At 38.6% G+C, this 13,833-nt stretch overlaps 1 protein-coding gene across 1 annotated transcript in view; it reads left to right on the top strand.

The window, feature by feature from the left end:
• Positions 1 to 13,833, top strand: part of tmem198a (transmembrane protein 198a) — a 38,109-nt gene that overhangs the window by 15,756 nt on the left and 8,520 nt on the right. The window contains exons 2-5 of the mRNA XM_063496649.1: positions 1,317 to 1,567; positions 7,831 to 8,069; positions 8,526 to 8,738; positions 9,235 to 9,358. Coding sequence (XP_063352719.1) covers positions 1,429 to 1,567; positions 7,831 to 8,069; positions 8,526 to 8,738; positions 9,235 to 9,358 — 715 coding nt within the window. The 5' untranslated portion in view covers positions 1,317 to 1,428. The remainder of the gene's footprint in view (positions 1 to 1,316; positions 1,568 to 7,830; positions 8,070 to 8,525; positions 8,739 to 9,234; positions 9,359 to 13,833) is intronic.

Raw genomic sequence — 13,833 nt, 5'->3', positions numbered from 1 at the left:
CATCTAGAGCCACTTTAGAATCGTAACCATGTCTTTGGACTTTGGGAGGGTCCCAGTACCCAGAAAGAACCCACACAGGCACAAGGAGAACATGCAGAGTCCACACAGAAAGTATTAAAGGCCCAGGACCTTCTTCCTGTGAGGCAACAGTGATAACCACTATATACTATACTATGTATAGTAATATACATAGTAATAACACTGATTTACTAGTACAATATAACCTTGCTTTTACATTAGTCATTGAACTTTGGATTTAGTTATCTATACTTAATTGTGCATTAATTTTTGTCCGCCAAAATCTATGCTTTTCTATACTCGCATATGAATTATGCTTATTTTTTTAAAATATCTATTTATATGTGTTTATTACTTTATTTAATCAGGAGTAGTATCCTAATATTGTCATTATATTCTGGTTTCACTCAGTACAGTCACAACACAGGCTTTCTATTCTATTTTATTCAACACTATATTGCTATACTGAAGTATGGACTTTGTGAATTATCAGCTTGTTTTTCTATGTCAGAGAAATATATACCTAAATCTACCAAAAATCTTTATTTTCATTAAATCATAAATTTGGTTACTTAAAATACTAATTTTAGATTTAGGTGTTACAGGATAGGTCTATTCTCCTGCTTCTTAACCTGGGTAAATGATTTAAAAGCCCAGTAGAATATTTGAAAAAGTTACAACACAGAGTATTTGTTGAAAACAAGGAATATTTGTTCTTTTAGGTCATGTGAAATGTTTGCAGAATGAATGGTTTTAGAGAAGAGTTAATGTAATATTTCAGTGAGTGAACAGATCAGTGGCAGAGTGCAGGCACAAGCACTGATGTGAAATTATTAAGGGGTTTTTACATTAATCGTTTCGTAAACCTTAGCTCTGGGGTACAAATAAGAGGTCTACAAACAGCCTCTTACTTGTGTCGCAAATTTCCCACGCCATGCAAATTTATGCAAATTCATTCTGTTGTTTTTTCCATGGCAACAACTAGAATATGTGTGTGTGTGTTGCATAGCTCCTGCAACTGGTCGAACTTCCAAACTGTTGGCAGCAATATGTTGCACCTCTATACTGTACAGCCAAGTGAATGATAGTGGCTGAATTGCATTTTATCTGCAGCAGTACTCATGGTTATGCTGAGATGTTTCTTTTTTCAGAAATATGGAGCATGCTTAGTGTATAGTCAGCACTCAGAGCTGAGCACTTAAAATGAACAATCAATAATAATTCTCTCTTTCTTTTCCTCATCCCTTCTCACTGTTGCCCTCTCTTTCCATCATTCTTTTTTTCTGTCCCGCCCTTAGACACGTCTCCGTGGGTGAGGCCCACTGATCCAGAAATTCCTACAAACCCCCTCCATCCCTTCCCCCTACCCTCTTCTCTCCTTTAGACTCCGTCGCCTCCACTTTATCCACCATGACTTCCACAAGCCAGCTGTTTGGCTTGGCTGAGGTGGGGCTGAGGTGTGACCAGGAGATAGAGAGGAGATATGAGATTGTGCCCTCTGTGGTCTGCTCCATGTGCTGCCTCTTTGGAATCATCTATTGCTTCTTTGGTAAGTGATTAACTAAAAAAAAAAAAAAAAAGAAAGAAAGAAATCAATATTAATGAAAATTTTAATAGCAATTTGTATCTTAAATATGAAGCACTTTGAACAGCCAATTATATTAGTTTATGGAAAAAAAGAGAGAAAAAAAGACAGCAGGGTCACAAATTGCTGGAAATGTCAAAGTAAACCTCCAATATTATGAAGATAGAATCATCTTAAAATGTATCCAAGATCAATATATGACTTTCTTTCATCCATTATGCTCTAATCTTAAGTTACCTCAAAGCAACTCTCTTGCATACAGACTAGAGCCCTTCTGTGTGGCCATCTGCCAGCAGCAGTAATAACAATGGAAACGTTGCGAGTCAATTTATTTTTATGTACAAACGCTGATTAAATAATTGCTAAAGCATGGTGCCAAAACCCCATGAAATCCCTACTCATCATTTTCAGTTCATTCTGCTCTGCTGGTCTATGTATATTATTGATTTAAGGGCACTACAGTGTAGTTCTCTTGTTTCTGACTCTGTGAGTCAATATTGAGCTCTCATACAGCAGCAAAGACTACTGTGACTTTAGTGGGTGTGTGTTTTTGTTTCACTTTGGTGAATGAATTGCACTAAAACATGGCGAACACACAGCGTGGACTGAGCTCAAGTAAAATCCAGATATTAAAGCAATCACGATCAGACATACTAAAACATGATGTCATTCCGCTTCTTATTCTAAGTCATGTTTCTTTTTCTTTTAACTAAAAGTTGTAGGAATACTGATTTTTTTAAAACTTGCACAAAGTTTTGCAATTAATAAAAAGCGCCATGCCAAAAAGGCAGCGGACCTCCTGTTGTGTGTTTTTTTTAATCTCCTCTGTGTCTTCAAATGTCTGGACTCATACTGTATGCACAGGTCCATTCATTAAAGAACGAAGTCCTTATTGAGGCTTAGTCTTGTGCTCAGAGAGAGAGACTGCATTTTATTGGATCATAAGTGAGGGGTCACTCTAATTAGTTTGGATGCAAAGTCATTGCAGGAATGTGTAATCAATAAATAATCAGGGTAAAGCGATCTCCCTGTTTGTCTAAAGGAATGATTAATGTGAGAAATACTCACTTGCAGCTATTTTTTTCATTTAAGTGCCGGAAATTTTCATCTTCTTGGCTTTCTGCAAGTTAATGATGGTTTGGCACGGCCTGTAGGAATGAATACACATAAGATCAAATGCATAGCCTACTAAACTGGGATTTTTCTGTACTTTACAGAATTAAAAAAGCCTGAGAAGACACTTTTCTTATGCATTTATTGATATTGATGTGATGTGATATCCATCAACCTTTCCACAATGATTTCTTTCTTCCATAGGAGAGGTGATTTTACTTTTGCATACAGTGTTTTGTGTACAGACAAATGAAATCACACAGCACATAAAGGAGTAATTCCTTAAATGTGTATTTAAGCCTGAAACGTTCAGCTGCCGGTGAAACAAAGAATTTGTCTGACATGGATATATTTTCTGGTATGAAATCCTTGAAATGATTTAGGTTTTCTTTTTTTTTTTTTTGGTACTGTTTATAGTCTTGCATGGTCAATATCCAGTCAAAGAAAACACATGAAATTGGAGTCAGATTTAGAAATGGTCTGTTTGTAAGCCGGTGGAAAATCTCTTTTGACAATGAAAAAACAAATAAACAAAAGATAAACTACTGTCAGTATTTACAGGAAACACACGGTGTCAATTTAGTGACTGAAATGCAGAGGCATGTTTATTTTTGTGGCAGGTCTCATTACATATGTATTTTTAGGAGGTTTTTTTCCCTTTTTAACCTGAATAATTTGGAGCAAATTATATGATTTACGAAAGTTTGCAGAACACAAACTTTAGTAAATCATGTGTATTGAGCCATATTTCATGCTTAAAAGAAAAAAATATTATTATGTACCTGATCTGGATTTGATTGTTGCCACTAGGATAGTAAATAAAGTTTTGGTGCTGTAGGCAGACCTATAGGATTTTAAGCAGAGAAGCCCCTTGTCTGGATTAATCCTGCAGTCGATTGGAGATGTCAGGTGCAATCAGGGAGCAGCTGCCCCAACCTGCAAGAGCCCCAGAACAACCTGTATGCTGTTTTTTGGATGAATATTGATGTATGTTGAATATGTTGAACCTCTGAGAAGGCTTGTTGCATGCAAATGCACAAGGAGGGATTGAGAGCACATAAAAAGCACTAACATTCACTGTATACACCAGCAATACACTAGTGTGAGTCAGGCTCCCTGGGAATTTTTTTAAAGAAATTTGACAGCATACACATAATGTTTCTTTTATTTAAAAAGGGTATATCACACTGTTATTCAAAGATATTGCAAGAGCAGACTGAAGCAGCACAGTGTTTGTTTTCACAGCACTTTTTTGGTGGGTTTTTTTTTGGGGGGGGGGGGGGGGGGGGGGGCAAATGACTCTTCTGATCAACCTAAGCTGAACCACTAATTGTAAGCATAACTCCTTACTGGTTAGTTATACAGTTCAATTTGAAAGAAATGTGAAATCAAATTGCATTGTGATCCTTGTTTTGCAATCTTACAGCACTGCTGTAAGATTTAAAGTCTCAATTTGCTCATCATTTCTTTATATTTTCTGACAAGGAGCCAGACTTTATTGTATTGTTTTTGAAGTGGCCTCGAGCAATAGTTCATTAGGCTTTCTAAAGGTCTTTTAAAGCTTTTAATTGAAAAATGGCTGTTTTTCAGTTCATTCTAAGTACCTTTTTATTTATTTACATTTATTCTTTAAAACTGACCAAGACTGACCAATGAATCTTTCAAACATAAAAAAACGTACCAAATTTAAGGGAGGAACTGGTGTTGCATCTACATATAAAGCAACTTGTTACTTATTTAATGTGGGATCATTTTGACAAAGAATGGAACAAAAGGCATTCAGTATCCAAAGAAGAACTTTGAATGTCCTTCAAGAAGCCTGGAGAACTTTTCCTGAAAACTAGCTCAAAGCCTTTGCACTTTAAGTGGATGGTGAAATGTGTATAAAGAGCTGCTGCAGAAGTCATCACTCTTTTTTTTTTAAATGTCACATTCATTTAGTAAGAATCCAAAATGTGATGTCCTTATTTCAAAATTTTTGCATATGGTACATGTTCTTATTTATATATTAGGATAAAAGTGTATACTGTTATTGTGCTGCATGTTGCTGGCTGTGATCGGAGGTGTCACCAAAAATCGTTTCTTACATGCTGCCAAAAAATCAACAGCAAGAAATAAAAGACATCAAATACACAACAGCGTAATTTTACTTCAAATTCTTTACCTCCTCAGTCCTACGGTGTCTGTTTGTCTCTCTGTTTGACTCCATGCATTGTCACTCTCGGAGCTATAATCGCTCTTCTGCAAATGAGATGCAGAGCATATTGTTGATGTTTCTTGGAAACCCCGCAGTCACATTTGAACAATATGAAGAAAACCGTTATCAGCAGGAAGATTGATTCTCCCTGCTGATAAAGTCCTCTTGGTACTGCAGAATTTAGTTTACCTCCAACGAGTTAGGAAGAAAGGGTTAGCTGTCATTTATTTGAGCCAGAATTACAAAGTTGTGGCAGAAAATGATGAGTGATGTTATTGGAACAAGATGGATGAAGCAGAGAAAAAGGTCGAAAGACATGCGTGAACAGATGGGAGGGTTTGATGGAGGGAAAGTAGGGAGAGCAGAGAAGAGGAATGAAGGGAGTGGGAGGGATGGGGGAAAGGTGCAGCAGCAGAACTGTTGGAAGGATAGAAGGCTAATGAAGGGAAAGAAGAGGAAAAGATGGCAGAAGTAAAGGAAAAACAATTTATTTTAGAATTTGTTTGCTGATTTACGGGGACCATCAAATATGAAAGAATATTGTTGCGGATTTGTGACAACTGCTGACCAAACACATTTTCTGCTAGCTGTAGATGTTATGGAAATGCTTGAATTACTCCATGTCAGGACTTGTACCCCTTGAGGCATTCTGTTACAGAAGAAGTGCAAACAGCTGTGATGAATACAGCGGCTCTCACTGCACACAGCAACTGAAAGGTATCTAGGAAGACACACACGACAGAGGGGAAGGAATAAAGGAAGCTATAAGAAGTGTGTCAAATAAATGAGGTATGGTCACAAGGGGGGGAGCACGGACGGTGGTTTGGATGAGAAGAGGAGCATTGTTTGGCTCAGTTGTGCAATGCCTGATTACACAAAGATAACAATCTGACGTTGGGTCCCCTCGAGACAGAGCCCAGTCAGAGAGATGGAGCTACTGAGTCGACATAAAGGGGGACACAAACATTAATAAACATAGAAACAAGGACAAGGAGATTTAAACTATTGATAAGATGAGCCTTTAATCTTTCAGAGTATTTTTCTTTGTTTTCATTGAGTTAAAACACTTTAAGATGGAAAGAAATCCAAGAAGGACAAGAGGGAACATTTGGGGGAAAGGAGCAGCTGTTCTATTCAGCGAGCCTGCTGACTAATGAATGTGGATGACCTTTAGTAATATGATGATGATCATATTTTAAAGCAATTTCATAAATGTTTATAGAGCGAGTTTATCGCTTCTCACCATTCTGCAGAGAGGAAGTGCCTCTCTCTTTCTTGCCCACCATAGCGTGGTTGCTGTTTATCATTATTTTTTTTCTCTGTTCATTATGCTTTCTCCCTGGCATATTTTATCTTTTCAAATGAAATACGATAAGATCCTTTTAATTTCAAGAGCCATTTGCAAAACCACAAACAGCGTATAGTTAATCACTGGGCTGAATGGAGAAAACAGTGCAGTGTAATTACAGAACCAAAGCAAAATGTTAAATCGGGAAACAAATACCTGTGGCACTTACTGCTGATATACACTAATGGTTTTTACTGTTCCATTAAAAATGTAATTTTGGTTTGCTACAGTCATGGGATCATCCATCCCATCAGCAGCTGTAAATGTTTATGTCTCAGTAAACCAATGTTCTTTAAAGTAGTCTTTAGCTTTTAGATTTTTCAGTAAATGTGGCCAATGATGAAGACAGATAACACATTAATGTAAGTTCATGTTCAAATTAAGAAGAATCAAAATTTGGAAACCAAAAGTTTTTCTTTAAAGGGTATACATACATCAAGAAAGTTGCAAAACATGAAGAGTTTACAAAAAAAAGTACAACAGCGATAAAAAAAAATCTGTATTTTATTACAATCATCCATCCGTCCATCCATCTATCCATCCATTTTCTTCCGCTTATCCGGAACCGGGTCGCAGGGGCAGCAGCCCAAGCAGAGAAGCCCAGACCTCCCTCTCCCCAGCCACCTCCTCCAGCTTGTCCAGGGGTCCTGGGTCTGCCCCGGGGCCTCCTCTCGGTGGGACATGCCTCACCCATGAGGTGCCCAGGGGGTGTCCTTGTCAGATGCCCGAACCACCTCAACTGGCTCCTTTCAATGTGGAGGAGCAGCGGCTCTACTCTGAGCCCCTCCTGAATGGCCAAACTTCTCACCCTATCTCTAAGGGAGAGGCCAGCCACCTTTCGGCGGAATCCCATTTCCGCCGCTTGCGATCTCGTTCTTTCGGTCACTACCCACAGCTCGTGACCATAGGTGAGGGTAGGGACGTAGATCGACCGGTAAGACCGGTACAGCATCCGCATCACTGCGGCCGCCACACCAATCCATCTGTTGATCTCCCGCTCCCTTCTCCCGTCACTCATGAACAAGACCTCGAGATACTTAAACTCCTCCACTTGGGGCAGGAACTCATCCCTGCCTGACCCGGGAGTGGGCACTCTACCCTTTTCCGGCCGAGGACCATGGCCTCAGATTTGGAGGTGCTGCATTTTCTATTTGTATTTCTCTTGAGTCTCACTCACAGAAATATAAAATTAATGTAATCATAATTGGATATGTCTTTTTGACTCAAGTATAGGATCCCAGATTTCAGTTTAAAAAGGGAAATTGTAGGCTTAATTAAACTAAAAACATGAGTTTTGTTAGAAAACCTGACGAGATGGAATTTCATGCATCTCTGGACCTCTTCTGCTGCTGTTTTCAGATTGCTCACACTTCATTGATGTGCACTAGACCATAGTTTCAAACTGAAAACCCCTGAAGTTGAACTGTACTGTTGCTTTTTTGTGTCTCATCTTGTCACTTTGATGTGTTTAAATTCTGTGTTTTTTTCCCCTCAGGCTTGTGTGTAGATTTTATGCGTTTGTATGCTGGTCATATCTTCACATTGGTTTATTTTCCATCTGTCCTCCAGGCTATCGATGCTTCAAGGCCGTGTTGTTTCTAACAGGCCTAATGTTTGGCTCTGTGGTCATCTTCATGCTATGCTATAAGGAGAGGGTGATGGACACTCAGCTGAGTGTGGAGGCGTCCGTGGGCATTGGCCTGGGCATCGGGACCCTGTGTGGTCTGGTGACGATGCTGGTTCGCAGTGTGGGGTTGTTTATGGTGGGCCTGCTGCTGGGCCTGCTGGTTGGAGTTGCATCACTGGTGGTAAGGACCAGATAAGGACCAGAAAGCAGTTTTAATCGTCTATAGAGTAAAGGTGTATAAATGAACTGCATGCCCTTACTATGTATCTGTAATTTGTGTAAAATAAACTATACATGAAAACATGACATTGTCAACAAACCCATCATACATGTTTAGATATTTTCCTGGAACAATCCACACAAAAATCAACTGGGTTACTTTTCCCATGATTCACCTGATTTCATCAATTTCATGAAAATGTGCCCAGTTGTTTCAGTGCAATCTTAGCACCAAAATTTAGAGGTCTATATTTGTCCATGTGCCACTTCTGCAGTGAGTTTTAAGGAAATGTAGGTTTTGTAAAATTGCACAATTGTAGGTTTTTTTTTCTTAACTCTGAAATACCATTTAGATTATGATCCCAAATTGATTCACATACAAAAAAGCAAAATGGAACATTTTTCCCGTCTCTCTTAGGTCATGGAGGAGTTCTACCACCCCAGAACAGTGTGGGTTCCTCTGGGTATTCTCTTGGGTTCTGGGACACTATTTGCTGTCCTCACACTACAGTGGCAGCGCTGCTTTGTCACCCTCTCCACTGCCACATTTGGCTCTGCCATCATAACCGTAACCGTGGATTATTTTATAGAGCTGTTCGCTTTGGTACACTACGTTTATGAGAGACTCAAGGTAAGAACATCAGGGTATGCTTCTGTGCATCTTTCTGAGTACATGTTTGTGAGAAATACAGATATTATAAAAGTTATTTAAAAAAAACTTGTCTGTTATGGAATATGTAATTCTGACATAGTCCATATTCTGAAACACATATTCCAGTGATATGTGTGTCAGACTAAAAGAAGATGTAAAACATATTTTGAAAAAGGGTGTGTTCTTTTTGTTAGTAGAAACAGGACTACAAATACTTTTCTTCAAGTGTGGAATGTCGATAAAGACCTTGCCAGGTCATATCAATTATATTTATAGAGCATATATCAAATAATTGCCTCAGCTGGCTTAAAGATTTGCACTGAATCTGCACACCCTCTGTGCTCAGGCACTTCACTTGGCCAAAAAAAGCTTACAGAAAAAAAATCATTAAAATAGGGAGGAAATGGAGAAGATAAATTCTTTAACTGATCAGCACTTAAGGATATAACTGACACTGGAACTGTATTTTTTGCAGGTGGATCCCAAGAAGCCAGTGTGCTGGTTTACTTGGGTGATCTTGGGGGTGTGGCCTGTCCTGGCACTCCTCGGAGTGCTGATTCAGTGGAAAGTCACTGCAGAGGGATTTTCTCACACAGAGGGTGAGTGTTATTGCTTTATACACAACTAAACTCACCAGAGCAGACTGAGAACCTATTTCAATGTTTGTGGTTTTTTGCATCTTGCCAGAGAGGAATTTTTGGCCAAGTTTAAGTTTGTTATTCATTTTGTTGTCCTCAAAGCTTTTTTATTTATATAGCACCAAATCACAACAACAGTCACCTAAAAGCACTTTATATTATAAGCTAAAGACACTACAACAATAGAGACAAACCACAACAACCAAATGACCCCCTTTGAGCAAGTACTTGGCAACAGTGGGAAGGGAAAAAACCCTTTTAACAGGAAGGAACCTTCAGAGAACCAGACCCAAGGAAGGGCAGCTATCTATCGTGACCAGTTGGGGGTGATGAGGCAGTAGGTTAAATAAAATAATTTTTGAGTGACTAATATACCGTCCATTGTCACAGCATGTAATCACCAGCAAAGGTGGACGTCACAGATGTTGGTTTGACGCTGGCGTTTTGATCTGTGACACTATGTTAGCCTTGACTTGGTAAACTTGAGCTTGTTCAAGAGATTTATTTAGAAACTTCTAAAAGGTTTATAACTTTTCAGAGATTTTAAAATGTTGTAAACCATTAGGTGACATAATTACGTATGTGGATTCTCAGGGTCAGAGATTAGTATAATATGTAAGATGAATGCAGAGTGTTCATCTCTCTCATCTGCAGTCAGACATGGCATTTCGGAAAATGCCATGTTTGACTGTCATCAAGGAATCCCCTTTAAGAGAATTACATATATGGGTTATTTATATGAGTATATGGAAATCAGAATATCTCTCCAAGTCATGAAGTATTTGCTAGTTTCAAGCTCTTGAAGAAATTGTTGGAAGTATCATTCTCTCCACAAAAACCTTCAGTAGCTGTCTACAGATGTTAGAGTTTTAAAATACTTAGATCCCCTCTACTGAAAAACCAGACATATTGTAGTATGAACAGACAACATGATGGCAGCAGTGTGCATTGCACACACAGTAGGCTTGTTTGAAGTAGCCAGTAGCCTGCTGCTGCAGTCTCAAAATCTCACGCTGTTCATCAAAGTGGTTTGCATCATGGAAGTACAGATCCATGCAGGAGACTTGATGTCTCTCACACATTAAAGGGAAGTTGAGTTCTACACATTGTGTAGATGTTTTTGGACAAATTTGAGAAGGAAGAAGTGGATTTGTTTACCATGAAATAAAAGAGTAATGCAGATCTCTGTGAACATATAAGACAACCCTTCACTGGATGTTGCCTTCTCTCACTAGTCATGGCTCAGATTTCCCTTTTACCCATTTTTCCCAGTTCACCTGGTTTCTTTTTCTAGCACAGTCAGGAGGAGAATCTAGTTGTCATTCTGGTGGCTACAAAACACACAAGCTCATCATAGTACCCAAGCCCTGGCGCCATGGCAGTTTTCTTGCACTGTCACAGCTGAAAGTGCAATTATCCATCAGTAGCAGTGGGCCATAATGGGAATGCCTGGAAATAGGTCTGCTCCCTTATGCCCTTGCTTCTTTCTGCTACCTGGTACACAGGCAAATTATCTGCTTGTCATGAAGACAATCTCAGACCTCATATAGACCTCCAGATGTTGGTAAATAAGAAACTAACTCCATCTGTTAACTTTTAAAATGCGAGAAAGCATTAGGAGGAGGGCAGTTTCTGCATTATTTGGTTAAGTGCTTTCTGATAGGTATCAGGCAACTAACATCTGTTGTGGACTCTTGATACCTCGGTAGGATTTACCATTGCGTTGTAATTGCTCTGGGAAAACCTCCTGCTTTACCTGATAGCTGAAATCTCTCTTAAGATACTGCCTCTAATAATAGCACCCTCCAGGATTGACTTTAGTGAACAGTGAGTGACTTATGTGCACCATCTTATCACTGGAGAAGAAGGACGTGCAGTTATTTCAGTGACAGATTCTTGTTTGACACCTTGTTGGGTCAAGGGTTAGGTTTTTCCTCTGCCTTAGGACAGTGCAGCTGAAGCAACATCTCTGCTAACTCTGTTATATTATATTTAGCACATGGATAACATCAGGCAGACACAACAATTGTATGTCCTCCACAAAGGACATTCACAGGGCATGACCCTGTCAAAACAGCTTCCATCTCAGTTTGTGTGCAGTGTGTTAACACACAAGCTTGCATTGTAGCAGAAGCAAAGTCTACAAATTGAGCTTGTGCTCAAATCACAAGAGCCTTATCTTTGTCCAGAGGGACGGCAGTGGCAGACATCTGTGTATCAGCATCGTGGATTTCTTCATGCGCCTTCATTCGTATTTGCACAAGATATTTGAGTCACCCCCTGACTCAGTCAGTTTTAAGTGTGCTAGACACCCAATGACGCGCTGTCAAATCTGGCACATTAGTGCACGTGGAGTGTTGGTCTAATCCCATCATGGATTAGTGAGTCTCGTGGTGTGTAACGTCACAGTCCTCTGCTGTGTCACGTGTTTTGTGTGAAATAAACCAAATTTTAAAGTGCAAATTTAATGAAAATGTATTTATCTGAGAATGTTATGCTCGTCATTTCACAACTCATTTGGTTTGATCTGCTACTATTTCCCAAGGTGGTAAGTAACAAAGTAAGCATATTTTGTTACTCTACTTAAGCAGAATTTTCAGGTACCTGTACTTTAATTTTACTCCACACATTTAAACACAAACATCTACACTTTTTACTCCCTACATTTTAAATACAGGCTTGTTAATTTAGGTTTTAGACATTTGATGTAAGTAATTGTTTCACATCACAGCACACTTTCAAAATGATTTGAACCTAAATGGAGGGAACACAATCCTAAAGGCACTCCCATTGGTGCATCAATCACCGGTGCTTATCACACACAAACAGACGAAAGAGGAATAAACATAATTTATGCATTTACAGCCTTTCTGAGGTTAAAATATCCTGGAATGATTTGAAAAGCTGTTTTTGGTACAGAAGGTTGTTGTTGCAGTACTTCAGCACCTAGCTAGCACTGCAGAAGAGTAAGTGAGCAAAAAGGGAGCAACATTTTTAAGTGCAGGGTCACTTCTTACAGTTCAACAAATATCAGGAAACAGCCAAAGTTTTTCTGTTTTTCAGTTTGTTACAAGATGTGTCTGTTAGCTAAAGGTATAGCATCTGCATTTCACAGAGAGAGAAAAGCAGAACAGGAGAAGAAGAAGAGAGGTTTTTTTTAAAAAATTTTTAAGAATTACTCAGTGTCTCTTTGATAAACTTGTGCTTTCAATCGTACATGTAATGTTGTCATTCAAGTCAGGCTTTTTTTGAACAGATGGATCTATACATGGCATGAAATTGTGTTTTTGTATTTTAAAATGTCTTGCAAATAACTTTGAGTATAATAACTTTGAGTTATTCAAAGATTCCATGAAAAATGCTGGTCAGTTTAGTGCAGACTACATTGTTAGTTTTCTGCGCTACGGTGGACTCGGGTAGGGTAGCTGTGGTGTTCATGGTCAGTGTTAGGTTACATCATGGTAGCTGAAAGATGAAAATCAGTCATGATGTCTCATTAAACATTTGCTTATATCTTTCTAAATTTAGCTGGCTAAATCCTCAAAAATCAGCAACACAGGTCAGCTAATCACAGCCATAAACTAAATATAGTAAGCTTGTCATAGACATTACTGTGATTCCTTTCCATGCTGAACCACTACAGTCAATTTTGGGGTTTCCACACCTGCTGAATCACACTTTAACCCCAGACTGTACTCATTTTTCCTGTTTAATGTGGAGGCAAAACCACCCATCTGCAATGTAGGCAAATGCAAATAGAACAATTTGTTTTTATTCCCTTTGTTTTTCTCTGATTGTGCTCCACATAACAGCTGTGCAAGCCGAGTAATTGAAATAAACTTTGTGTTCCTGTCAATCACTTCATTGTGATATTAATATGACATGAGTATCAGTTAACTTGGCAAAAAAACGAATAAATAAAAATAAAATAAATACATAGCTGGTAGAAATGTCCTCTAAAGAGATTTTTTTTAAATTTTATTACTGAGTAATTTTTCCGAGCCTGTGCTTTTTCTCTTTTACTCAAGTAAAGAAGTTGAATCAGTACTTCAGTATTTTTTAACACAGGATTCAGTACTTCTACTTGTCATAAATAGATAAGTGCTGAATATATGTACGTTTGACACCTCTGTTCCTCATGTTTCCACCTGAACAGACATTTCATCACTTATCTACTGCTTATTGCTGTTTGTTTACATTACACTTTCAACACAAGCTTTTCCCAACTTTCAAACAGCAACCAAAACCTTAATCTTCCCCACATATGTTAATTAAGGATAAAAGCTAACAGATAAGAGATACATTAGTGAAAGTGTCTTATACTAATATACACCCAGTGAGTAAACAGCATTCAATGTACCTAAAATGCAGTAATGTCAGTTTAGTGCCAAGATAAACAAACAAGTCACATGTTCCAGACTGCAACACGCTGAAAT

Source organism: Pelmatolapia mariae, linkage group LG16_19 (assembly GCF_036321145.2).
Source record: "Pelmatolapia mariae isolate MD_Pm_ZW linkage group LG16_19, Pm_UMD_F_2, whole genome shotgun sequence".
NCBI lineage: Eukaryota > Metazoa > Chordata > Actinopteri > Cichliformes > Cichlidae > Pelmatolapia > Pelmatolapia mariae.
Note: the sequence above shows the minus strand (reverse complement) of the source record. Positions and strands in the feature narration are given on the sequence as shown.